Raw genomic sequence first — 27,840 nt, forward strand, 5'->3', positions numbered from 1 at the left:
GGACGTGACACTTTATTCCATCTCAACATCTGACACGGTGCCTAAGTCAGGAGCGTCAATTATTGACAACACATTGTGGTGTGTAACTTGAAAAGAATTCACTGTAGGGCTGGGCGATATGGACAAAATCGTGTTTTTCATAATACAGCCTTTAAAACCAAGAAGACAACACTTACGCCATATCACAATATTCAGAATCTTAGAGGAGTCTCATTGATATACAGTAATACAAAATATTGATATTTATTGCCCAGCCCTAATTAACTGTAGAAGGATGAGACTGCAAAGGTTGTCTGAAGTCATAACTCTTGAGATGATGAATTTATTTTATTGTGTGGTTGCCCCTGTTAAGGACAGGCAAACGGTTACATTACAACTGTAGTTATTTTTACTGTATATGTAACATAACAAAAAACATGATTCCATACACAGTAGGCTGTAATGGAACAAGTCAAGTCTTTCCTATGAACAGAGTGGCTTCAATATTGATTCTCTGATCTAACAGCAATGGAAGACCATAGTTGTGATTCTACTGTAAAGACAGCTCCTGTATTGCTTTTTCAACTAGTGTTACTTATGACCAAAACAGAATGATTGTGTGTACAGTGTGGTGAACACCCAGAACGTTCACAGAACAGCTGAACGAAGTTGTGAGTCTAGAAAAATGACAATGTCTCTTCCCACTCAAAATACATCGCCGAAACACTGGCTATATTGAATGTTTCGTAACATAATATACTAGTCTCAGCAAGTATTTACAGGCAGTCTGTGAAAATATTACACAATTGAAAACGTCCTCAAAGCCCCTTCTTAGGCATGATTTACACTTCGTCATAAGATGGTGTCGTCGTGCACCCCATGCGGGTCCATTTGGTTCCATTTGTACACTCTCGAGCGTTATAGGGGTCGTTGAAATTAAAAAAGGGTTGAGAACCACTGAATTAGGTGTCGTCCTCCTCAGGTAAGCAGACTTATCCGCCATTTCCTGCCTCAATGTCCCACTGGTCGTGCCGCTTCCTCGACTCTAGCGTTGAGGAAGAGCTATCTGTTCTTCTTCTTGTCTTTCTTGCTCTTGGAGGCGTGGGAAGCAGCACTAGAGGAGAGGAGCTTGGCGTGACCACTGGTCTTTAGGTGGTCAAACAGCTTGTTCCTTGTGGCAAACTCGTAGTTACAGGTGACACAGCGTAGACTCCCTTCCTTCTGGAAAGGGAAATGATTTGTTAATATGCCTAATGACATAATTAGTGGTGGAAAGTAACCAAGTACATTTACTTAAGTACTGTACTTCAGTAAAATGTTGAGGTATTTGTACTTTACTTGAATATTTACAATTTCCAATACTTTTACTTCTACTCCACTACATCTCAGAGGCAAATATTGTACTTTTATTCCACTACAATTATTTGACAACTTTAGTTACTAGTTACTTTTCAGATATAAATTATTACATTATAAAACATACATTAACCACTTCAGCCCTATTTTATACATAGGCTATTTGAAAATAGCCGATCTACAAGCTCACAACGTGTTGCATCGCGACGCGTTGTGAGCTTGTAGATCTGCTATTTTCAAACATTTTAGTACAATTTTGAATTCTGGACTTGTACTTGTAACCGAGTATTTCTATATATTGCAGTATTGGTACTTTTACTTAAGTAAAACATTTGAGTACTTTTTCCACCACTGGACAAAGTGGACATAATACATGAGATTCAAATAATTGATATGGAAAGTGGACTTCTTTTTTTAAATAAAGTTGAAGTTTATAGTTCGTGGCCGTGTTCGTTTCTGTCCGTGAAGCGTGCCCGGATTCTAAATATGGACATGCCCGACATCAGCGCAGAAATCGTTGTCAAAAGGGTCGTGTGACAAGCATAAAGTAAGCCAAAGGCTGAGGTAGCATTATATGCCATTATCTTACTATTAATATCATTAAAATGTGAAAAGAGTTGTGGCGTCTGCTGTCTGGTTACCTCAGATGTCTCCTCTCCTTCTGCGTGAGGCTTCGCGTTCTTCTTGGTGTCTTTTCCTCCTCCCTTCTTCCCCTTCGTCTTCCCTGAACTGCAACCACACACAAAGTTTAGCTTATTTGCACAATAATAAAAAGGGCAGTATAGTACACTTAAACAACTTACCGTACAATAAATGTCTGGAATAAGCTGCTCATAAAGAACAAAACAAACAAGCTTGTGAAAACAGAAGAAGCACATGAACAAATATCTGAAAATACAAAAGTGTAAAAACGGAGAAAAAAAAAGCAGCTTTCATATTCAATCCACCCCCATTTTTAGATTTTAACTAAAAAGCATTACTTTACACTCAGGCTATTTAAAAATAGCAGATATACAAGCTCATAGCAAGCTCATAGCGCAGCACAGAGTGCCGTGCTATGAGCTTCTGGGGGTCCCTGGACCCCCAGAAGCAAAGAGAGATTTTGAGATGGGGTTACACGGCCAAATACATATCATTTTGGGGGTCCTTGACATGAAAAAGTTTGAGAACAGCAATTTTTCAAAAAACTGTTACAGTCCAATAGTTTGGGAATAGGAGAAACCAGACCCACCTATTTGCTTCTAGTAGTGGGCTGTCTCCCTGCTCCTCAAGCCTCTCAGAGACATCTTCACCGCTGCCTGTCTGCGTTGGAGAGGTGCCGTCTGTCTGCCCTGGAGGGGTGCTGTCTGTCTGCCCTGGAGGGGTGCTGTCTGTCTGCCCTGGAGGGATGCTGTCTGTCTGCCCTGGAGGGGGGCTGTCCCTCTGTGGAGGAGGGCTGTCTGGACGTTTCTCTGAGTCATCATGAGGCTTTGGTTTCTCGTCATTCTCCGCTTCCTCCGGTGTCTTTGAGGGTGTTTGATAAACATAGCATGAATAACACAAACTGTTTAACAACCGGAACTCCCAAGCTTAATAAATACAACATATAGTTGTGAAGCTATTACACTAGTTAACCCATTCAATCCGGGAACGCATACTGTGTCATTTATTTATTTTATACTTTGGGCTATTGAAAAACAGCAGATATACAAGCTCATAGCATGGCACAGAGTGCCATGCTACGAGCTTGTAGATCTGCTTTCTTTTTTATCGTAAATATTTGTGCGAATATTTTTAACTACACAAAAATACAGTCTGTGAGTTAGTGTAAATCAGCAGCTTAAACCTTTTATTTCCATCCAATAGTTACATCAGAGCTGCACGGTCACACTAAGTTAAATACATGTATTTCACACCACTCCAGCCAATTGGAAAGTGTGGGACAAGTGGGATGTAAGCATTAGCCAGTGAAGTGAGATGAACAGTCATATGGGAGGATTAAGACAATAGAACGCATTAAGATGACATAGATAGTGCCGTCTATAGTTTTTATACCAAGCAGTGGAAACCGACAACAATACTCACATGTGCTGCTTTCTGCTGTCGCTTTTTCTTCTTCTGCTTTTTAGAAAGCCTGGGGACACCGATGACAAGGGGTCATGTTTGCAATAATTTCTATAATAACTTGGTAAGTGGTTCCGAAGGTGGGGTCCGGGGACCCCCAGGGGTCCTTCAGGAGGTTCCAGGGGGTCCCCAGCTAAATTAGTTAATATTGCATCGACATCAGTTTAACCATTTCCCAAAATACAATCTTGAGTGGAAACCTGCTCGAAACCCCTTGCTATCGTCTTACAAACTGTTAACTGGGCATACAATGGTTACTTGTGAGGCAATCTGGTCGTCTCTCAACTCCACTCCTTTTGTCTGAAGTTGCGCTAATGGGACTGTAAACAAGGACCGACGCAAGGTGGAGCAAGTCTTGGTTCGGATAGCTGCCGGCAACAATGGACGACCCAGGAATATTGTCCCTTTCCCCAAGAGGAGTAGTCGTCATCAGACGATAGTCAATGTGATCGGTTAGCCTGTTGCTGCTTGAATAGTTCTAGAGCATACATGGGCAACTGGCGGCCCGGGAGCCACATGCGGCCCCCACCTTCACTTCATGCAGGTTAATATCGGAATAGTGATATATCATTGATTTCAGCTGTTAGAATTCCAAACATGACCCACTGTAATTACTTAAGTCTAGAATTGTAATACTAGTCATTGAGCTACTAATATGTAGTATTTTTTATGTCCAATGTATTTGTATTTAAGTTCAAAAAGTTAACATAAGTATAAACTAAATGCATTTGAAATTAAATACAAATTTTACTTTTCAGGATTCCAATTAAAAAATAGCCGATCTCCAAGCTCAAAACGTGTCGCGGTGCGACGCGTTTTGAGCTTGTAGATCGACTATTTTTGCTACTTTTGTGTGACATAGAATGGCGAAGTACGGCATTCATTTACGAAAACAAAGTTAAAATACGAAGATAAGAGGTGTCTGCCCGACAGTATGCACTGTGGCCCTCTGGAGCGAGTGTGGAAATACAGTGGCCCTCTCCATCATCAAAGTTGCCCACCCCTGTTCTAGAGTGACTAGAGTTCATGCAGCTTTCTCTGATTCAGCATTTGGTGAGTGGCCCCGGATGAAGAGTTATCCGAGTTGTATATGAGCTACGTACTTCTGTCTGGGTTTGTCTTCTTCCTCCTCCTCGTCCTCGTCCTCCTCCTCTCTTGCCCGTTTCTCTCCAGGGTCCAACCCGAGTGACTCCTCCTCATCCTCCAGCTGCTGCCGCAGCAACGTCACCATCTCCCGGTGCTTTTTAGACTTCTCATGGTTCTTGTAACTGTGAAAATGAATAACAGTTACACGAAGGTAGGTAAAAAAGGTCAGTCTAATTCAATTTAGTGATGGTATGGCCGGGTAGTAGGGTGAATATGTACCCCGCATGACCCTGTAATGTTTGCATATTTACGACTGGAACATGCATGCAGACTTGACCAGTTAAGCCCCATACTGTATATTTCTTCACGCGTCGAATAGTAAAAATAGCCAATCTAAAAGCTGACGATGTGCTGCATCATGATGCTTTGTGAGCTTGTAGCTCTCCCTTCTGAGATGTAATAATATAATATAATATTTGTCATGCTTAAGTTAGAGGCTTTTCCTCTCTAATGTCCCTCATGCCAATCTTTCTGAAGGAAATCTCAAAACACGCATGAGAGAATCTGTGTGCTTGCAAACTAAATTAGTTTATGGTTCTAAAGCAAGGATTCTTGTAGAAATTAAAGAGTCTTTAAGCTGTTATTTTCTGATTTCATGAAAGATGTTTTAGATGAGATTGAAACACTGAAATATTAATTCCAAATGCTAATCCAACATCGGTGATGCCATGGATAGAAATGTGACCTGTGCTTCCCTCAAAACACTCTGCTGCCCTCCTGTGGAGGGCACCGGAATTTATGATCACAATCTCGAGTTTTTTATGTTGTTTGGGGTTTTGTTGGCCTGAAATTGAACAGTCTCAGCTTTCACAATGTTTAAATATCATCCTTGAATAAGAAATACAGTATTGGAAATTGGAAATATGTGACACACACACACACACACACACACACACACACACACACACACACACACACACACACCATGGTGACGCAAGCAAGGTAACAGGCGTACAGCTTTGACAAAAGTACTCATGCATGCGTTTTTATTCTTCAGTGCTTTGAGGACGAGGCTAAAGAAACAAAATAACTGATAAGATCCTCATGACTAGGAAAGATAAACCACGTTCAATATGAATATGGGAGGCTGCTTTGAATGTGCACTGGGTCACTGATGAAGCCGGATTAGCATTTGGAATTCACATTTCGGTGGTTTAATTCCCTTGTGAACATTATTACCTGGTAACGTCAAACCAGTGAGGTGAAATGAGTGGAGAGCTGGACACTCACGCTTTATCGGATTTGAAGATTTTGTCACACGCTGGACAGTATAGGTCATCATAACAGTCAGTCATAAGTTCATCATTTCCATTCGACTGCACTGCATCTGTGGAAACCAACATCGAACACACACACACACACATACACACGCACATTAGCATTACTATACTTGTGTGAGGACGGCAATTTTACCTTTTGTTTTGTTTGCACATTTTCAGCCCTAAAACTTGAGTTATTTTGAGGCTCAAGTGTTCCCAGACAGGCAGACACAAACATGAGTCAGTACGGTGGTGGTTGTACAGTGAGAAAGACACGCTAATAGTTTTTTAACTCATTAAAAACGGGTAAGCATCTGTGTCATTTTAGATTCTAGCGTTGGCTGTTAGCAGAAGAAATGTACAAATAGCAGAAGAAATGTACAAGCTCACAGCTGCGAGCTTGTACATCTGCTGTTTTTGAACAGCAAAGTCATGCCGTTTTTTTGCAAGACCTGACCTTTAGAAAATGGCCTCTAACTGGGAAAATAAGAAAGAAAGGGTACACGAAAACCCATGATGACCATCTCTACAAGGGAAGCCATGCAATGGGGTATTTAGAAGGAATTTGTAGAATCGGCCTCAGGTCTTAATGGGCTAAACACACACCTCCTTCCTCTGGGTGGGCGCTGTCCACTGCATCCGTACTCTGGTCTTCTTCTTCGCTCTCTGTTGCGTCTCCAAACTCCTCTTCGTACTGGGCCTCGATCTGCTGCAGCTCTTTCTCCAGTTCAGACATGGCCGCCCAACTCTGCTCCTTGTACTCCTCTGCCAGCCTGACACACACACACACACACACACACACACACACACACACACACACACACACACACACACACACACACACACACACACACACACACACACACACACACACACACACACACACACACACACACACACACACACACACACACACACACGAGGGAGAATGAGCATGTTCAAAATGGGGAATGGAGTGTGAAATGGATACATTCTTCTCCCAGAACACTTAACCTTCAAAGGAAGTCAGACCTTTTTCAACTTGTCAAAACCGAACAAGTTCTCCGAGGACTAAATCGTTTTATTCTCGATGCAGCTCTCTAAGTGCTGAACGTTCTACCCCACACCCACTGTAGACAGTGCTGTAAGGGTGATTTTGACACTGGATCTCCACTGTTTGTTTACATCGATCTCAGACATCATTTGTGTCTACGACTTAGCCATTTCTGGTGACAGACACAGTGGATCTCCACTCTCCATTAATGTATTGCCACCTGGTTGTGTTTGTATTGTCTTAAGAGTGGGATTATATAGGTCAACCTGTCACTGACCTTTGTTTCCACAAGGTGTATGACGCAGCCTTTACTCTCAACCGCTCCAAACAATTAGCCACTTAAGCCCTCTAGACCAGTGGTTTTCAACCTTTTTCATATCAAGGTCCATTATTTATTCGGCATTTGAGCCACGGACCACCATTTGATGAGATTTAGACTCTCAGACACAAGACTTCGAATATTTTGTTGTCGTTATGAGATTTCGTCCACAATTCCATGCTGCATTGATTGGTACCATTAGGAGAGATAACAGGCAAACGTTGATCAAAATAACAATTCTTCTACATTCTCTAATTGTGTGTAGACTTCTTCTAAATTAAGTAATGCAGATGTTTAACAATATGTTTTACTCTCGAGAGCGTAAAATGAAACCACCATTTGGTTTCATTTTACGCTCTCAAGAGTCAAAGATGGGGAACACCTGGAACCCCCTCAAGGACCACTGGTTGAGAACCACTGCTCTAGACATCTATAAGCTAGTAGATCTGCTATTTCTAACGTTCACCCCCAGAACATGGACGCTGCCGGGGGGGTTCAACAAAATCTACCACTCACTTGGCCTGGCTGAGTTTCTGCTTGCGCCGCAGCTCCTCCGTCTTCTTGAGCTTCTCGGCGTTCTGCTCCTCCACCAGGACCTTGTGGGCCTGCACCCTGCGGTCGCGCTTGCGCACGAAGGCCACCAGCTGCCGCACGAGCTCGTTGCGCTCCTTGCGCGCTTTGTCCCGGGTCTTCTTGTTCTCCTTCTCCATGGCCCGCTTCTCCCAGCGGTTGGAGCCCTGGCGGCTGTCGTACTCCTCCTTCCAGGCGAAGTTCTTGCGCGTGCAAAAGCTCTGCCAGTAGCCGTAGAACAGATGCACCACCTGTGCATCGTTTGACATCGTTATCATAATAATGGTTTATGAGTCTTGCTGCACCATTTAATTCATTAAGACCTGAGAGGCCGATTCTACAAAATGTATCCTAAATCCTAACAGGTTTTTTTTTTAAACCAAACCTATGTTGCTATATCAGTGGTTCTCAAACTTTTTCATGTCAAGGACCCCCAAAATGATATGTATTTTGCCGCGGACCCCCATCGCAAAATATTTAGTTCCAGGGACCCCCAGAAGCAAAGATTTGAGTTACAAATGTTCGCTTTAAAAAACATATATATTCAAAGATTTCCACAAAGTTTCAAGATTTTTCAAAAATAGCAGATACACAAGCTCATAGCGCGGCACTCGGTGCCGCGCTATGAGCTTGTAGATCTGCTATTTTTGAATAGCCAAAGAAATATAAAAATGACACACAGATGCGTTCCCGGTCTTAATAGTTAAATACAACCTTTGCTTGGACCACTGGCTGCGTACCGTATCATAGTCACTCTGAGAATCCCCGAAGGACGGGAACTCCTCATCCTCCTCTTCGTCTGCCTTGCTGTGTTCCATCTCCTCCTTCACGATGGACTCGAACAGGCTCCTGTAAACCATGTAGAAGCCCTGAGGAAGACGGGTCAGATAAAAACATAAGAGGGAAAACATTGTCAAGAGTCACACAACTATTTATGTGTTATAATTCAAGTTAGAGACGTCATAGTGATTAATATACCAAAAGCAGTTTTTTTTCTCTTCTTTTTTTTACCCCGTTAACATGTCTTTGGTCTTATTTTTGTTTTCTTTTGTCCAAGTATCTGAATGTTCATTTGAACTATTCTGAAGACACATCAAATGTCATGAATTATAATTACTGGATTGTGTATACAATTCTCACTTTCTTCTTTGGGGAGTGCTTATTTTGCTTGTTTCTAAACATTTGAAAATATTCACCTATGATGACATGCCCTAAATAAAAATATGGATGCCAGGTTCAAAGTGGTAAAACTGAACCAGAACACATTGGCTATATAATTGCCAATATCATTAAAACAAAAAGTCAAATAATGGCTCTAAAACAGATGCTCTCTTACAAGACAGAACAGCAGTGTAAAAATCTTTAAAGGACCATCTCAAATTCTTGCAAGTCATTTCACGCGTGAATACAATGGCCGACCTTCTCGTCATCTCCAAAGCCAGAGTAACAGGTTACAGTGAAGAACTGCACCAGGTCAACGCTGTCGTCTTCATAATCTCCACTCACTCCTCCTTTCAGCAGCGCTTCTCTGTGGTTGTCATACCTGCCACACAATGGAGAAACAACAAATGTATCGGTCTATGTAATACTGGACACGTTGCATTATGTAGCGTGTACGTGTAGCCTACCTCTTCTTCAAGGTGCGATACAACTTTATTGTCAGTTTACAACACTGACATTCATTTTGAAACTGTGGGCAGGCAATTCTTGTTCAAGAGGTTTGTATGCAAATTAAACATAAAATTACACATTATGGCCATAGATGTACAAAGAACAATGTAACAGTCATGACAATTCTACATATCACAATTACATCATGGATTCAGATCTGCTTTTGGTCAGCACCAAGAACAATAACTATAAAACATATCGTTCCGCTTAACAACTGTAACGGCAACAACAGCGGCGAACGCTCTCGTTGGGATCACTTTCAGGGCAATTTGATGAACGACAGAGACAGCCAATCAAAATCCATCCACATACACAGGATGTCCTGTTCCGACAAAACGACTCACGTTCAACATGTTTACACAACGTTCATCAGCGTGGATGCTCACATCTTTAATGTTATCTAGCCTTAGATCAAGACTATCATAGATGTATTTGATCGAGTCTGACATTTGCCTTCTTATCAAAGACACGACAGCAAAAGTCAGACTTGATAAAAATACATCTATGGTAGTCTTGATCCAAGGCTAATTAATGTTCTCATTCTTTGCGTGGACAGCTCTTAAAGGAAAGATGGACATAGTTATGCATCAGCAGCACAGCGGCGGATGCTCCCCACTCACCAGGCTCTTTCCTGGGGGTCACTCAGGACGTCATAGGCTGCCTGGATCAGCTTAAAGTGCTCCGCTGCCTCCTCAGCGTTGTCCAAATTCTTATCTGTGAACAGTTAGATCATAGATAGGACTATTAACACCTTATTATGATAACGTGCTTCCGTGTGACAATCCGCTGGTTATTTAATGGCACTTTGATTTGACACTTTAACTCAGGCGTCTTCAACAGGGGACCCCTAGGGGGTCCTCAGAGTTACTACAGGGGGGGGGGGGGCACCAAATGTTTGTGTGATAGGAACTTTATTTTTTACATTAACCACTTGAACACTAGAATTCCTTTTCTGAGGGGCGTTGTGGGGCTTGTAGATCTGTAATGAGGTTTGGTGTAAGGGAAAAAAAGAGCAGATCAAGTCCCCCTTTTCTAAGTATTGAGGGTTTAACCTTAAGACCAGGAACGCATCTGTGTCATTTTAATATTTCTTTGGCTATTCAAAAATAGCAGATATACAAGCTCATAGCGCGGCACCAAGTGCTCATAGCGCGGCTACGAGCTTCTGGATCTGCTATTTTTGAAAAATCGTGAACATTTGCAACTCAAATCTTTGCTTCGATCTGGGGGTCCCTGGAACAAAATATTCTGAGATGGGGATCCACGGCCTCAGGTCTTAATGGGTTTAAGTGGTTACCTGTCTGTGAGAACAGTAAACACACATCAACATGAATCCAACACTGATGGCAGTGCTGTCAAACAAGTCTATGTGAAGCCATCTATGATAATGCAACATAATGTTATACAATGTAGTGGGGGGGGCTGCTTCATCTCTCTCTCAGCTAAGGGGTCCTTGGCCTGAAAAACGTTGAAGACCCCTGCTTTAACTGGATGTGATCCCCCCAAAAATAGCTGATCTACAAGCATATACATGTGGACTGCCTATTTTCGGCTGGAACATACCTGGATGCCATCTGAGGGCCAGCTTCCTATAGACCTTCTTGAGGTCGTCGTCCCCCGCGTCCCGTTTGACCCCCAGGATCTCATAGTGACACTTCATGATGATGGTGACTGATGTGTCCAATGTGCATCAATGTAATGACAGCCTAACGTTAGCATGTAGCTGGCTAAGCTAGCCGGTGTTGTATGAAATGATTTCCAGCGTTCAAGTTGGATTATTATTATTATTATCACAACTCATCTAGCTATGATAACAAGCACGCTATTGTAATGTCTGCGTCTATCATCATATTAAAACAATAAATAATAGCACTGTTATTATGCATCAATAATTTATAAAATATGATAACATTATTTCCAAAAGACACAACTTCTACTTGCGGGTTGTTGCGGTGAAACAACGTGTATGCCGCCGATCTCGCGACATGACTGGCGACGCGAGGTTAGGTGTATAGGGTACTTTTTTTACCTGAAATTTTGCGCAAGGCAGCTCCTCTTTCACAACAGTGTTTATTTTATTTATTATTAAGCTAGTCAAATGTGTTAACCGCAGGTGTTATATCGTAGCATATTACTAATATCTTTCACCCAGCAAGACAAGATGCATTTAGAAATGTAATGCTCATTTTTTTGGTGAAGGAACCTTCAGCCCTGTCTTACAACTCTCCATTGATAAAAAGGTACCCTAGCATTAGATTGTATTTTTCCTCCGAGGTGGAAAGACTGGTGATGCGAGGTTAGATTGTATTACAACCAGAGCGTTGCCAGAGTGTGCCAGAGAAATATAAGCAACAGGGTCTATGAAAACAAGCCCAAAAGAGGCGACACGTGAGCACTTTAAACCTTATATAATAATACATCAGATATTTGAAAATCTTGTATGGGGGTGCCTGGCACAAAATATTTACATATCATTTGGGGTCGGTTCGTTGACATGAAAATGTTTGAGAACCACTGGTTTGAACACTAGCCTGGGAAGCATTCAAGGAAGCCCAAATAAGCAACTACACTTTAGGAGCAGGCCCTAACCAAAAAAAGCAGCCCACATCACAACTACCAATAAATATACACAAGCAACTTTGCAGAAAGAACAAGCCCAGAGTCGCTTACAATAAACGGACATGGCAACACAGAAACTCCGCCGCACAAGGGGGCGCTTTAAACAGGTCTCTACGTGTGTTTTATTGTTTTTTTTTGGTTGTGTGCGACACAAACTTCCGGCCCAGCAAGCAGACCAGAAGCAGCATGGCGGCGATGAAGAGAAAACGTGGAGGGAAAGGAGCCGCTGAGAAAAATGCAAAGAAAGTCAAATTGTCCCAGAATGTAAATAAACAACCGAGTGAAACACAACAGGAACAGAGGAATGAAATCATCGTCCCAGCGCCAGTGTCAAGGGTTAGTGATTATTCATTGTTTTAACCAGCACTACTAGACAACTGCTCTTAGCAACACTTCTACTGTTTGTCGATTTAATGTAATAATATGGGATCAAAGGCCACACTATAGCTGTCCCTTCTATTCAATTGTTTGCCCTACCAGAAGGAGTAAAGGAGTGTAAAACCCTACTCACTTTCAAAACTGCCCTAAAGATACACCTTCAGGAGGCTTGCTATTCGAAAATGGCCCCTGTCTAAGTCTTAACCTACCCCCCCCCTCCCCTTTTTCTTTTTCTTCTCTTGTACACATTTTTCACTCTTCATACCAGTAACCTGTAAGCTGATTGTATGACATTCTGTATAGTAGTGTGTATATCTGTCTGTCTCTTATATGTCATCATGATTTGTGTGCATGGGGATCTCATCTTAAACAAGCTCAGTGCTTAATGAGTCTCTTAGTTTAGTAGACCTTGTATTGTGAATTTGTACTTCCATGTACTGATGTTCTCGTGTCTTACTAAATACTGATGTTCTCATGTCTTACTAAATAATGTACATCAATCAATCAATCAATGGTCAGAAAAAAATGCTTTATGAACGATTGACACTAGGAAAAGGCCTGTTGCCTTCCTACTGCTTGTCAACAAATGTGTTGACAATGAATGTACATACTTAGCTATTTCCTCACCTTAATTACTTGTTGTTCTCAATTATTTATTTTGTTATTGTTGCTTCAAGGCAGTGTTCATTTTTGTTGACTAAGACTAAGATTTTGATATTTATTCGACTAAGACTAAACCATTTCAGATTACTAAATAGGACTAAAACCAAATGGTGTGTTAAGACTAAGATAAAATCAGAATTTGCTGTCAGAATTAACACTGCTTCAAGGGCTACAATGTTGAGGAAAACGTCTTGCATACTTTCATAGGTAAACGATGTTTAATCTTGACCAATATGATCATATTTTCCGAACAGGGCAAATGGACAAACAAGGAGAGGGTTCTCATTTTCTCCTCCAGAGGCATCAACTTCAGGACCAGACACTTGATGCAGGACTTGAAGACCATGATGCCTCACTCCAAAGCAGGCGAGTGTCATGAGTGATACAGTACAGCACAGGACATGTACTGGCTTTGTCGCACTACTCACACAATAGGCTCTATGCACAGCAGCCATATTGGACCGAAATTGGGCCCCTTCCTTGCTTCCTTCACAGGTGTTACCAATTCCATTTAGTGTAGCACAGTGGTTCTCAAACTTTTTTTTATTTCAAGGACCCCCCATAACTCTGAGAGTGTACAAATGGAACCAAATGGACCCGGGAGGGTCCATTTGGTTCCACTCTCAGAGTTCCACCCCCTCAAGGAACCATGAGGGTCCCTGGACCACACTTTGAGACCCACTAGTGTTTCCAGTGAGCCAACATGCACAATATCAGCACCCTGACTCTGTTTGACCAGAATAGAATAGAGCCTTCATTAGTATCATTGGTAACACATGTGAAGGAAGTAAGGAAGAGGCCCAATATCTTTCCAATATGGTTGCTGTGCATAGAGCCTATAGAGCGTGCCAAAATTCCTGAAAGGGGCGCCAACAAGTGTCTTTTGGTAGCGGCGGACATCTTTGAGGGGTAAAAACCAGGTTGACTTAACATTTCCCAATGCCAACGCCCCCCGTGGTGACGACGCGTTGGCACGCTCTATTGCTGGATTGATGTGTTGCTGCTAACGGATCAATTATTTCAGAGACATGTATAGCATGTGCATCAGTAATAAGGGGCATTGGAAAGTAACCAAGTACATTTACTCAAGAACTTGAGTAAATTAACTTGAGCTTATTTTTTTATACTTTATTATTCTATTCTCTTCTCCACTACATCTCAGAGGCACATATTGTACATAGAAATAGTACACAGTTACTTTGCATATTTATATTGTTGATTCAAAACATACATTAACTGATGAAATTATATATTATTATAGGTTAATAATCTACCCAGCAGCACCTTAAAAGTCAATTCAATTCAAAGGAGCTTTATTGGCATGAGAAAACATAGGTTTACATTGCCAAAGCAAGTGTCAAAATATAAAAAAAAAACAGTTGAAAATGGGTAAAGTTTTTACAGTTGGAGGGGGTACGGAGCTAAAGAGCTAAAATCAGCTGCAACATTATGAACACATGAATGCATTTACTCATGTCCAATAATATGATTGTCAAATGGGTCATTCTGCATTAATATGTTTGGTATGTGAATTTCTATGCCAATACCTTTGTACTTTTATTCAACTAAAGTTTTGAATGCAGACTTGTGACAGATTATTTCTAGAGTGTTGTATTGGTACTTTTAATTACGGTACGTACAATTCTTGAGTACTTATTCCATCAGTGATGATGTAAATATATTTCTTTAACAGATACAAAAATGGACAGGAAGGACAAACTATTCGTCGTAAATGAGGTGGGTTTACTTACTTAGGCTCAGTTGTCATCTTTGGCATGCTTGAAATACTACTGCATTAATAATACAGGGTCCCCACGGTCATGAAATTCCTGGAAATATTTTGAAATTAAAAAAGAAATAATCCAGTACTGGAAAAGGTTTGGAATTGATCAAACTTAATCAAAGGTCCTGGAATTTATCAAGGGTCCTGGAAAAATATTTGGCTATGCATTGTTTTTGGCTATTGATTTTTTTAAATACAAAACCTTTTCATAAACATGTATAACATTACACGAAATATGTAACATAAGTAGTTTTTCGCCGACTGTGTAACACCCCATCCGCACTGCCAGCGATGCGACGCGACGAGAGCGGGCGATGAAATCTCATTCAAATACATGTTTTTGAATGAGACCGTCCTGACCTACCGCAAGCGACAACGAACCGTGCAACGACGTCGTCCACCCCTCCTATTTTCGCTCGCAGGCTCTATTTGAGCGAGGTTTCGCGGCTGTGCCCCACCCCCAAACACTTTTTATTGTTTTTTATTTATTTATTTTGCTACACTGCCTATCTTTGGGCATTGTACATAGGAGTAAGAGACACATTATTGCGCTGAATGATTGTTATATAGGCCTGGGAATTGGGCTAAATATTCTGGAAAAGTTTTGGAAAAGTTTTGGAAATTCATTGCTAAAAATGTGTGGGGACCCTGATAATAATAATGATGTCTTCACAGGTTTGTGAAATTAAGAACTGCAACAAATGCCTGTTCTTTGAAGCAAAGAAAAAGATGGATCTCTACATGTGGTGAGTGTGTGATCGTCGTGATCCAAAATGGTGTTTATATCTTTGAGCAAGAAAACAAATAACTAATATTTTCATTTCTTCCAGGATTGCAAACAGCCCTCATGGACCTTCAGCAAAGTTTCTCGTTCAGAACAGTGAGCAATTTTTCTTAGATTTTCTTAAAATTATTGAAACTCTGGAAACTACATAAAAAAGCTGTTTTTCTGTCTGTGCGTCTGTGGAGTCAAAGGAAAATAAAAAAAATGCATAATGGTTTTGTTTTATTCCTTTTGTTTCACAGTCCACACGATGGCTGAACTTAAAATGACGGGGAACTGCCTTAAAGGATCCAGGCCACTGCTCTCCTTCGATCCTGTGAGTGGACTGGGACACACGTATCTGTAAAAAAATATATGACATTCAAAAGCAATACTAGAAGATGTTATGTACTATGATGTATGTTTGTCTATATTGATGTTGTATAGGAAGTCTTTATTCAGATAGCATGTTGTCTTGACAGATTCTAGGCCTGATGTTTAGCTGGTATCCTAGTTTCTTTTTTGAGGCACTGACATGTTCAATCTGTACTGAACTTATGTGACTATTTACCCTGTAGTTGACTAGCTTGAATATTGCCTCTGAAATGTGATTTGTTTGAAAACCGATGGATTGATCATGGATAGATTCACTAATTATCCACGTTATTTTAGGAATAGACACATCATTCAATGTCACATTTTTGTTTGCTTTTTCCTTTGAATAGAAATTTGACAAGGAGCCACACTATGCTTTACTGAAGGAGCTCTTCACCCAGGTTGGTTTTCACTGTGCCAGATGTTTGCCATGAAAAATATACACCAATGCTTTGTACTCTTTTGGTAATGCACATGTTGTTTATCGTCTCTGTCGAGTAGAAACCTCATGTCCAAAAAACTGTTACTTTTCAGGATTCAAATTCAAAAATAGCTAAAGTAGCTGATTGACAAGCTCTAAACGCGTCTCTTCGCGCAGCGTTTCGAGCTTGCGGATCTGCTACTTTTGACGCTGTAGTATGGCATAGTAGGGCGTTCATTTACGAAAAGACACAAAAAGTTAGAATATGGAGATAAGTTGGCTTGGCCGGGTGCTCTGTGTTCACGCCGCGGGAGGGGAGCCAGGCGGCGAGGGTGATCTCTGTCGCTGCTTTAGTGGCTCCTACAGGTTGGTCAGGGTTCCTGCTCAGTGGGGTGTGGACGCTAGGAGGGATGGCATGTTTTTCCACACGTGTTAGATCTTCCTGGTGAAAATACTCAACTTTCAGATGAAAAGAGTAGTCCAGGGGCCAGGCCATATTTTGGTACCACCTAAGTGACCGTAAAGTTTTTGTATTTTTGTCTTCCTACATGTCTCTAGTTTATATTTTGGTATGATAACCCTTCCAATCTTGTAGCTTAATGGCAGTTATCACTACCTACCGGCTAATGTATCCGGTAGGAGACACAAAGTAGAATCTTTGTGTCTCCTACCGGAAATACACCCGGGCATCAAATAAAAAATAATAATATATATATCCATGTATTCAAGGCTTCATGGGGTGTGCAATTGATAGAAAATAAATACTTTTTTGGGTGAACTCCTCCTTTAAGTTTCCCAGGGGGACTCTCTACCCATTCAGCTATGACCACCCTAGACCGAAGGAGGGTCAACTTTTACAAGCTTATGGAAAGCAGTCTTTTTGCAAACACCAAAAATCTGAGAAGTTATCAATTGCACACCCCATGAAGCCTTGAATACATGGATATATTTTGTTTTTTGTCGCAATAATTTGATGCCCGGGTGTATTTCCGGTAGGAGACACAAAGATTCTACTTTGTGTCTCCTACTGGATACATTAGCCGGTAGGTAGTGATAACTGCCATTAAGCTACAAGATTGGAAGGGTTATCATACCAAAATATAAACTAGAGACATGTAGGAAGACAAAAATACAAAAACTTTACGGTCACCTTAGGTGGTACCAATTTGTGAAAATATCAGTGTTGGCCCCTGGACTAGAGGAGGCCTTTGGCGTCACGCGTATCGTAAGAGACACGTGATTGTCTGTGCTCTCCCTACCACCACCTGTAGGAGGTAGCAGTGACAAGAGGCTAGAATACACAGGGAATCTGGAATTGACATGACAAAGTGGCAGAAAATGGGTAAAAATAATTTTCAGAAAAGGGGGAAAAAAGATGATATTCATTCATTGTGTGTTCTTGTTTGTAGACATTTTCCACTCCACACTACCATCCTAAGAGTCAGCCGTTTGTCGATCATGTCTACACATTCAGCATTGCAGACAACAGGATATGGTTTAGAAACTACCAGGTGAGTTCACATTACTTTTACTTACTCTTTATTGGCATCAATTTATGCATTTGTCAGATGTTTTGGTCATTGCTGAGTTATTAACCACTGGAACCCTAGAATCCCTTTTGTGGGTGGGAACATTTGCCAAAAATATATTTTCATATAGAGGGTTTAAGTGGTTAAATGACGTAAGCAGTCTCCCTCGTTCTTGTTTTGAACTAGACTACTAGTCACCTTAAAACAGGTTAATAAGACTAAAATGTTGTCTTATTTAATTCTCAATACTGGCTTTAGGAAGCCATTCAGGTGCGTGACACCTTCTGTTGAATGAATAATTGCCTGTTATGCTAAAAACCCAATAAGCATTTTGTCAAATAAATTGCTTAACAACTTTCTGCTGTTTTCATCATCTGAACAATGTGTCAATATCTGCCAAGAGATAAATAATAGAGCTCCAAAATGTGTAGCAGAGAGATGTGTTCTTCATGTTTCCATCATAATTCTTTTATCTTTTAAGTGTTTAGTGTATGTACTGGCTATCAATCAGTTTATCTTGCTTGTTTGTTGATGAATGATTTAATGCAGTCTTGTACTTCTCCAAGAATACCACATACCTTCACCTCTGTCTCTAAGCAAAGAGTATAATCAGGTTCTACACGTGTTCCATGTTGAGAGAAATTCATCTCATTTATATTTGACCCCATAGGATCATCTTTTATTATCACATGATCTTTTATTATTGGTTCAGTTCATGTAGAATGAGAAGTGGCTGATTTTTGATGGGTCAAACATATATGTGTTGGTTATTCTGGCATTGTTTTTCTCCGCGTCACCTCCAGATTATTGAAGAGGATGCTGCCCTAGTGGAGATCGGGCCTCGCTTTGTTCTGAACCCAATCAAGATCTTTCAGGGGAGCTTTGGAGGCCCCACACTCTACGAGAACCCACACTTCGAGACTCCCAACATGGTATACTTCAACTCTCATTAACCCATTCAGACCGGGAAAGCATGTTGTCATTTTAGATTTCTTTGGCTATGCTATTTTCCATCTCAAACTGTTTTGTTCCATGGACCGACCCCCAGAAGCAAAGACTTGAGTTACAAATGTTCGCTTTACATATATATATTCTCAAAGATTTGCACAAAATTTCACGATTTTTCAAAAATAGCAGATCTACAAGCTCATAGATCTTAGATAGATGATTGGCTAATATCATATCCATCGGGCTCTAACTTAACCCTCCCCACCCGCATGTCCCCCCCACAGCACCGTCGTCAGATCCGATTGGCTACGGCAGCTCGCGTGCGCGAGAAGCAGATGGTCAAGGAGCTCCAGAAGGCCAAGAAGACCGAAGCAAAGGAGGACCTGAACAAGGACGTCACCGCCGATGTCTTCCTGATACCCGGCGAGGAGAAGCCCGTCCACATCGAGACGGAACCGCCCGAGCCCAACGCCCTGAAGAAGAAGAAACATAAAGCGATCTTCAAGCGACAGAGAATGCAGATGTCACGCTAGAGATGAAAAGCCAGACTTATAACTTTGGTCGTACGACCGAGGATAAATCTGTCGGAAGTGGGACTGAGTTAACTGATGAGCTCAGACACGTCTTCTGAGAGAATGTCGGATAATCATTCCTCTGTTGGTTATTAGAAGAGAAATTAATCAATGTACATTATGTGTCCTGCATATTTTTGCCATTATGTGCATATCGTCGCTGTTGGATGGAAACCTTGTCTGTCCAAAATGGAATAAAAGAACCTGTGATCCAATGTAGTCATTTAGGCAGTCATGGGTTAGTGTCCAATAACTTAAGTCTTTAATTGCTAAAATACATGTTTTAACTGTCAGGGTTTTAACATCCTGCAGCATTTCAAATACAGAACCAGACAACTTTCTTGCAAAAAAATCAAACTATTTTTTGCTGCTTTGTATTAAATAGGGCATTCATTTACAAAGAACAAAGTTGAAAAAAATAGAGGTACAAGTTTTCAGTGACAAAGTATTTTGCCAGCCACAGACTGCTTCAGAATACATAGTTAATATACTTCAGTATGCAATGCTTTTTGATAAACATTTTCTAGCTGTGAGAAAGTAACTTGAATTTATTTATGGAAATAAAACAAGTCAACTATATGGTCTGACATTGTAATGCTTAATGGCTGACTGACATGCATACAGCCTAAAATACTCCAAATTTCTTCAAAATTGAGGTGAAGTATTTAACACCACCGGAGGGCAGCAGAGAGCATTTTCAGATGTGTTGCATGTTAGGCCTATAAAAAGAGAAACCTTGATATAATACCAGTGTCCTCCCACCTTTAGCAGTTTTATTACATTTCAGTGCATTTCTCAACTTTGACTTAAATTGTACTATCCCAAGTAAAAGAATAAAGGTTCATTTCCATTTAATTTTGGCATTCTGTGACCATGACCAATAAATGGTCAATCGTTTTGGTAGTTGGTACATGTCAACTCAATGTCTTGAGTGGTGTCGATATTGTGCCTTCCTTTCTGTGCCACTTAACTGCCATCGGTTGCTTTTGATTGAAAATTGTAAGAGGAAGGAAGGACTTTTTTTCTCTCCAGAACATATACATAAATAAATAAAATATTTCAGTCACCCTTACAAAAATGAGTCTGACATCAGATAAATGGTTCATTATTTAATAAGAAAAGGTTTAAACAATATGCACTTTCCACATAAGAATTGAGAGCTATATACAATAAACAGCCCTAAAAACAGGACCAAATCTAAGCCCACTCAACACCAGAAGTGAAGTAGTTAACCACTTAAACCCTGAGTGGGCTCTGAACTTGGTGCGATCTTTTATTAACTCAACACCAAATCCCTTGGCGGGAAATATCACATTTACGGGCTCACGACGCATTCGATTTTGTAAAGAGTGGCTGTTGTAAAGGTCGACTTTCCCCAATTACACAGCATACTGCTTTTTGTTGGTTCAGGACCGAATGCATGAGGAGTTTGTAGACTTAGGGATACGGGTCAATCTACTGATGGTGGCCATCTCCCCGGGACCACCTTTGAAAAAGGATGTTGTTGGCGAGGGTGGCTGCCTGTACAGAGAAAACGTTGGATCACTCAAAGCGCTCGGGTGGCGCAGTGGTAAAGTCCCTGCCCACCACCTCGGAGGTTATGGGTGCGAATCACATCATCAAAAACGGCTCAGTTTGTCAGTTGGGAAATTCTTTTGCAAGCACATGAAACGGAACGCTGAATGTTCCCCGCAGACTACGGATGTTAGTGTTCAAGTGGTTAAAAAGGCTCTCAGATGGACTGGCTCAGTCCTCTGGAACGTCGGCCTCCTCATCAGGACAACAGTAGTACTCCACGAAGCAGATCTGACCGTCGTCGTTTCTGACCAGGTACTGCAGCGAGAGGAAGCCCCTGTTGTCCGTCCTCACAGAGGCTTTGGAGGACAGCGCCAGTGCTTTGGTAGACTGCTTCAGCAGGGACATCTTGTATCTGTCCAGACCAACAGGAGAGCACAGTGGATATGAAATCATGTCAAGCAATGTATCATAACGTCATTGTCGGGTGGAAACCTTGTGCAAAACCGTTACCAATGGATTCAATGTAGTTATTATTTATTCATAGTTCTTAATTGGTCCAATATTTATAAAACCCAGAAAGACTTAGACTACGTTTTCAAAGATCGTGAAAATCGCTGATCTACGAGCACATGGCTCTTTCAGATCCGAGCTTGTAGAGCTGTCGTTTTCACTACTTCTGTATGTGTTGAAATATGGAGATACAAGATTCATGCCCGATAGGAACAGATAAAGAAAAGATAAGGTGTGTGGGTCTTTCTGCTCTAATAAACAATGTGTAAAAAGGACAGCATTCAGACAGCATAGGGTAACTTTACCGATCTGAAATTAACCTGAAATCTAATACACGTTGAACTGCATCATGTTACGAACGTAGGCTGAGAGATGTTCCAGTGCTCCTAACACAGAACACCTTGGGAAGTTGCGTCAAATGTTCACGTCGTCCCCACTTTTAGAACAATGGGATTCTGCTTAAAGATCACCAAACAACTAATCATCGTCTAAATTGACCACTAAAGACCCCGACACACCAAGCTGTTCTTTGACAATGCATTAAAAGTTACTTTTCTAACCTGTTGGATTGTGTTTTGGTGCATTGAAATAGCTCCATCATGCCCGAGTCCTTGGGGTAATCATAATGGGTGTTTCCAGCATTCCCAAAAGTCGATAGCCTGAAGAACAGAAGAAAATCCTTACCATACAGTATTTGTGTGGTGAAGAAAATGCTGTAGTAAAACGATGTTTAGTTAATTCTGTATTTAAAAAAAAAACAAGCCTTAAAATGTAGTACATGGAAGATCCGTTCTGCAGCATTTTGCAGTTGCCCAGTTATGCTTTTATACAAAGTAAGGTTTTAGTCAGTACTCGCCTAAAGTATGGCGCGTTAGGTGACATGAGGATCTGGAGAACTTCACTGGTCATGTCCAGCTCAGAGAAGGCTTCCTTCAAACTGTCTGACTGCAGAATCACCTTGATGAAAACCAAGAATATGAAAACCAATTAACTCATTGAGTGCCAGGATTGCCAGAATTATTTCAGAATTGATTCTGAAAAGTGCCAGAGTTTTTTTCACAGAAAACAAAAAGTGCTTAGGAAGCGAGATACTGCCTTTTTCAGTTCTAAGTTAAACAAGGAGTGGATGGAGCTGCACACCTTCAGATGATGATATCTTGGGTTCTGAACATGTTTTTCAAAAAAAAAAAAAACATTTTGTTTTTCATTTTTATGCTAATTTTTAAAAAACACGTCAAACACGTTAATGGCACGTTGAGCCATAGCGCTAAAAACACGTGAAACACGTTAATGGCACTCAGTGAGTTAATAATAGGAAAATATTCTCCATGCAGGCAACAACAAAAAAAAACACAGGGAATATCCAGGCATACACAAAGACTGTCTACAGCTAAAGTATGAGATTAATGTCCCTTGAAAGACTGATGTGTGCGTGTAGTCATTATGCACACTGTCTACTCTGTAGTTAACCAATAGTGTCACTCGCTGCCACGCAGAAAGGCAGTCATGTTCGGGGGCTGTGTCACGCTTCACTCCGTTTCAAATAGCATGCTATTGAACACAGGGTGAAGCATATTTTGACCATATTCATATGGCAGCTTTTTTTTATTCTCACCATTCATCATACCACAAAGTATAGGGGCTTAAGTGGTTCACGTTTATCATCATTATACCAGAGTGAGTGGGTGAACGTTCCTACTACCTTGTTGGTCACATTGGTGCTGCAGAACTCAAAGTCAACGGGCTCTTCTGGTTCTTGTGTGTTGATCTTGCACACAGTCACCACGCCGCCCTCTTCCAGGAACAGGGTCAGAGGGTAACCATAACCCATGTAACACATCCGCAGTGCTGTGCTCACTCCTGACAACACACAGAGGTTACAATGATGGTGGTGGTGTGTATTGGATACTCTTTTTTTTTTTAAATCAGTCACTCAAACAATTATCTTAACACTCTCATAGCACTGTTTTAAAACAATATGTTTTTTTTTTGGCCTATACCAAAGCGTATATTTTTGGATTCTAGCTCCTGATATTTTGATAAACATGCAACCTGATCACCATTTTTTCCTAGATCAGGTTTATACATTTGACAAACTAATACAGTATATCATCAGGCTAACCCAAAATGTACCTGGTGTTGTGCTTCCACCAAAGATGCTGAGGCAGTCCACAAGAACAGTCAGATTGACCTGAAACCCGACGGTGTCTTCTCTGATGGTGAACTCCTGAAAGATCTCAGCCTGGAAGAGGAGGAGAAACAGAAACACATGAACATTATGAGGTAGACCTCCTTGTACTGTAGGGCTAGGCAATTTACAGAAAATGTATCAAAACCAATAACAGGCTAGCCAATTAGGCCTGTCCCCGACTAAGGATTTCTATGGTCGAATCTGATTGGCCAATAGTTGCCTAATAGTCGACTAATGCAACACCAAAAAAAAGAAGAAAAATTTAGATTTTATTTTTTGCATGATTCGACTGAGATTGGCAGTTCCAATCAGCCTGATTCGAACTGCCAATCACTCAGTCAAATCATGCAATAAATATGTTATGCAATAGAGGAACATTCCATTTGTGCTGTAGGGGTGCTTAATGTCTGATTTAACATATACTTGCTTGGTTTCTCCCAATAAATCATGATGTATATCCCATTATTGGCAAACTATTAGTTAACAAACTAGGCCAATCTCTCAGTCGAATAATTAAAAATAATAATATATATATGTTTTTTTTTCATAATTCGACTAAGAGATTGGCAGTCAACTCACACGACACCCCTCGACTGATTAGTCGACTATTCGAATAATCGAGGTCAGGCCTAATCAGAATCAACTTGGTCATCAAGCTCACAGCGCGTCGTGTTGTGAGCTTGTAGATCTGCTAAAATCATTTTCACAATTTATTTTTCTCAAACAATAGTCTTGGATCCAAGATGGATCCAAGATAGATGTTTAAGTCATACATTCTATGTTTTACTCAGATTTATGACATTATTGCGTATCGCTCCCATCCATTTGTTTAGGAATAATGGGCACTAGGCTGTAACTGGGAGGATTTGACTGTGTAGAGCCCCTCCTATGGACTATACAAAAAAACAATCCAACTCGTCATACATTAGAAGCAACTGTCCATGATACATAAAACACACATTCTACCTGAATAAAGGCATTGGCTTGCAGACACTTGGAATCTTCCACAGTGACCTTCAGCCCGTTGGGTGTAGCACTGAAGATGGCATGGTCTTTGCAGGTGATGGCTTTCAGTATGTTGGACAGATTGCGAGCGTTGTCCAAACTGGCCACCAGAACGTACGGGCCATCCTCGCCTTGAGATTCGGTGGACAGAGGCATCGCTGCACTGAAACAAACAAATGCTCATTAATGACATTAGTATTAAGTAACATTAGTAAGGGTAGAAATGGATTGATTTTGTGGCATGTTGCGTGCATGTCAAGTCAAACTGTATATCGTGGCTGTCGGGTAGAAACCTCTTATCTCCACATTTTAACCTCGAGTTTTTTCGTAAATGAATGCCCTACTTTATCATACTACAGCGTCACACAAACACATCGAAAGTAGCAGCTCCACAAGATGAGCTTGTCGATCTGCTACGTTTGATGCTATTGAATCCTGAAAAGTAACAGTTTTGGACATAATGAGGTTTCCTCCCGACAGAGGCGATGTATATAGAACAAGTCATGTGTATGTAGCCTGTGGCATCTCCCAGCCGGGGTCAACTCACAGTTGCACATGACATAAGCACTTGATAGGCAGCCGAGGGGAGGCTTACTTAGGGTGGTACATTTTATGGTTGTATGTTTTTTTTTTACTCATAACGATTTTATGGTTATGCATTTACTTTAGTGTACTTACCTTACGTATGATTGTGTTGTTGTGTATAGGGGATTCTCGGCATGGGTGACCCGACTCCCGAAAGCTGCTGCTGAAACAAGTCAGTGGGCCAGAGTAGCAGCTATGCTCATGCTATGGAATCTTAACATTTTGCACTATTTTTTTTCTTCTTTTCAGAACACAATTGACTTTGCTACAAACTGTACAAGTAAAGGGCTTTTCTCCTGTATGAGTCCTCATGTGTCTTTACCACGTTGACCCAGTAATAATAAGTGCTTGTCAGTGTTTGTCAGCGGCAGAGTTCATGTGCAACCCCTTCCAGAGAGAGATAAGACACTAGAGACTCTGCTAGAGCGACAAAACTAACTTCTGCACAAGCTTTTACATTCAAAACATTAACTACACACCTAGTGCAACATGTTACAACACCATGGCGTGACTAGTGCTCTGCCCAGTCTATCCACTGACTTGTTTCACCAGCATCTCTCAGGTCACAACTGTGCTAGTCCCTACACATCACCCACCCACATACATACAAGTACAATGCAAAGTTAAAACAATTCACAACCATAAAGTCGTTAAAGAGTAGAAAATACACACAACCATAAAAAGTAACCGGGTCCACCAAGAACAAGCCTGGTGGCAGGTACAATCACTCTCCCAAATCATCATGGTCCCCCCTGGTTACCTGTCTATTATACCAAATTACTAATCACTGCAATAGGCAACGGCTGTGACTGATTGATTGATTGAATACTTTATTGGCAGTTGGCAAAAAAAAGCACAGGAAAGTACATTTCAATGCAAGGTCTGCTAAAAGATTTTAAACTAAAGAAAGCCTGTGGCTCGTTTCCATTGGGGTCTTGTACTCAATTCATCGAAACATTAATGACAAATATACACTACTATGCAAAGCATCATATAAACAGTTTGAAAACAAAAACAAGTACAGTAAACAGAGCTAAAGTTAATGCCTGCTGGGAGGTGCCACAGCACAGGTTACACAACACACACACACACACACACACACACACACAGTTCCTTATACATTATGTTCATGAGAAGTGGAGTTAGTGTAGGTAAAAGAACATGACATTATTTCGTCAGAATCATCCATGTTGAGATATTACTGTTACTGCAGTTATACTAGCTGTAGAATACAACTCTCGTAGACGTATTTATGATTATGACATTTTCAATCTACGAGAGTTGTAGGGTTCACCCCCCATGGACACTGGGACTTTCAGCACTATACCCCGTAGACACTCCAAACATGTACAAATTGAAAATAAAGGTGCTTACCCCCACGCCCCAAATGTTAACTCTCGCTACGGGGTAGTAGTTTAATGTAACAATCCATATATTTCAATAAATAAGTGTTTTAATGCTGTCTGTGGCCGAACGCCATTTTTTCACCTCGTTTACTTCGTGTTTACATTGAGTGTAATTCCGGGTTTCACCAGATGGGCGCGTCACTACCGCCCATTGGGAACTTCCGACAGAATCGGCCACAGACGGCATTAAAACACTTCTTTATTGAAAGATATGGATTATTACATTAAACTACTACCCCGTAGCGAGAGTTAACATTTGGGGCGTGGGGTTAAGCACATTTATTTTTAATTTGTACACGTTTGGAGTGTCTACGGAGCATAGTGCTGAAAGTCCCTGTGTCCATGGGGGGTGAACCTGAACCCTACAACTCTCGTAGATTGAAAACGTCAGAATCATAAATTCGTCTACGAGAGTTGTATTCTACATCTACAGTTATACACAACGCTGTATTATCTGTCTCCCTCTGTCGCGAATAGTTCAAAGCTATAGTAGGACACGCAGTGAGTGAACACATCTAAACATATAAACATTATGAAGTGATGTTTTATCAACTTTAACTTACATTCAAAGCTGAAGTGGTTCGGTGTTTTAAAGACTTAAATGTTTTGTGTTTTGTGTCAGCAGTAACACTTCCGGTTTATGAGCTAGCAACAATTAGGTTTCCGGTTGCCTTCAAAATAAGATCACACAAATTATTATTATATTATTATTGTTTATTTGCAGAGGCAAATAAACAATAATGAAAGCAACAACAAAATGTTCTACAAATAATAATAGTAAATTTTGCAGGTGAGGTTTTCTTTTTTAAATACGTTTTTCTGCAAACTTCTAAATAAAGTATTCAATTAAAAAAACAAATGCAACAAAAATACAATACAAATAAGAATGTAATTAGAAAAATAAATTAAAAACGTATATTGTTTAACGACATACATATAGACGGGGAAAGGCTATAACAACCTGATAAATGGGTGTATCAAACTCTGTTTGCTCGACCTCTTGTCTGTTTGTTTGTTTGTTTGGCTGCCTGCCTGCTACTGTCTGTCTACCACTGTTTTAGTCTGTCTGTCTGTCTGTCTGTCTGTCTGTCTGTCTGTCTGTCTGTCTGTCTGTCTGTCTGTCTGTCTGCCTGCCTGC

The 27,840-nt window shown here is 40.8% G+C and overlaps 3 protein-coding genes and 1 pseudogene across 5 annotated transcripts in view; 2 read left to right on the forward strand and 2 right to left on the reverse strand.

The window, feature by feature from the left end:
* dnajc21 (DnaJ heat shock protein family (Hsp40) member C21) overlaps positions 1–11,383 on the reverse strand; it is a 218,275-nt gene extending 206,892 nt beyond the window's left edge. Inside the window, exons 1-12 of one of the 2 annotated variants that reach the window (XR_014600013.1) lie at positions 11,000–11,383; positions 10,057–10,150; positions 9,185–9,308; positions 8,506–8,634; positions 7,712–8,016; positions 6,450–6,616; positions 5,815–5,911; positions 4,542–4,706; positions 3,400–3,448; positions 2,567–2,838; positions 1,977–2,064; positions 856–1,200 (exon numbers count right to left, since the gene is read on the reverse strand). Coding sequence is in view for 1 of the 2 variants with exons in the window: in XM_084047401.1 (XP_083903527.1) it covers positions 1,042–1,200; positions 1,977–2,064; positions 2,567–2,838; positions 3,400–3,448; positions 4,542–4,706; positions 5,815–5,911; positions 6,450–6,616; positions 7,712–8,016; positions 8,506–8,634; positions 9,185–9,308; positions 10,057–10,150; positions 11,000–11,096 (1,746 nt within the window). In the remaining variant the exon portion in view is untranslated. Of the gene's footprint in view, positions 1–308; positions 1,201–1,976; positions 2,065–2,566; positions 2,839–3,399; positions 3,449–4,541; positions 4,707–5,814; positions 5,912–6,449; positions 6,617–7,711; positions 8,017–8,505; positions 8,635–9,184; positions 9,309–10,056; positions 10,151–10,999 lie in introns of those variants that run through there. The other variant, XM_084047401.1, reaches the window with a different exon arrangement.
* Positions 11,384–12,225: 842 nt separating this feature from the next.
* bxdc2 (brix domain containing 2) lies at positions 12,226–20,066 on the forward strand. The gene is made up of 10 exons (XM_084046650.1): positions 12,226–12,391; positions 13,351–13,462; positions 14,790–14,833; positions 15,555–15,625; positions 15,710–15,759; positions 15,906–15,979; positions 16,368–16,418; positions 17,848–17,949; positions 18,771–18,899; positions 19,200–20,066. Exons 1-10 carry the CDS (start codon positions 12,242–12,244, stop codon positions 19,446–19,448), a joined length of 1,032 nt encoding a protein of 343 aa, XP_083902776.1. The 5' UTR covers positions 12,226–12,241; the 3' UTR covers positions 19,449–20,066.
* A 557-nt stretch (positions 20,067–20,623) lies between these two features.
* Positions 20,624–27,308, reverse strand: rad1 (RAD1 homolog (S. pombe)). Its single transcript, XM_084046655.1, has 7 exons — positions 27,266–27,308; positions 24,673–24,874; positions 23,649–23,757; positions 23,218–23,375; positions 22,372–22,472; positions 22,076–22,174; positions 20,624–21,417 (listed from the first exon to the last, which is right to left on the reverse strand). Exons 2-7 carry the CDS (start codon positions 24,865–24,867, stop codon positions 21,234–21,236), a joined length of 846 nt encoding a protein of 281 aa, XP_083902781.1. The 5' UTR covers positions 24,868–24,874; positions 27,266–27,308; the 3' UTR covers positions 20,624–21,233.
* LOC311037944 overlaps positions 25,431–27,840 on the forward strand; it is a 53,740-nt pseudogene continuing 51,330 nt past the window's right edge. Inside the window, exon 1 of the transcript in view lies at positions 25,431–25,434. The product of the transcript in view is annotated as an uncharacterized misc_RNA (transcript). The remainder of the gene's footprint in view (positions 25,435–27,840) is intronic.

This window comes from Gymnoscopelus microlampas, assembly GCF_963454915.1.
Source record: "Gymnoscopelus microlampas genome assembly, chromosome: 21".
Classification (NCBI taxonomy): domain Eukaryota; kingdom Metazoa; phylum Chordata; class Actinopteri; order Myctophiformes; family Myctophidae; genus Gymnoscopelus; species Gymnoscopelus microlampas.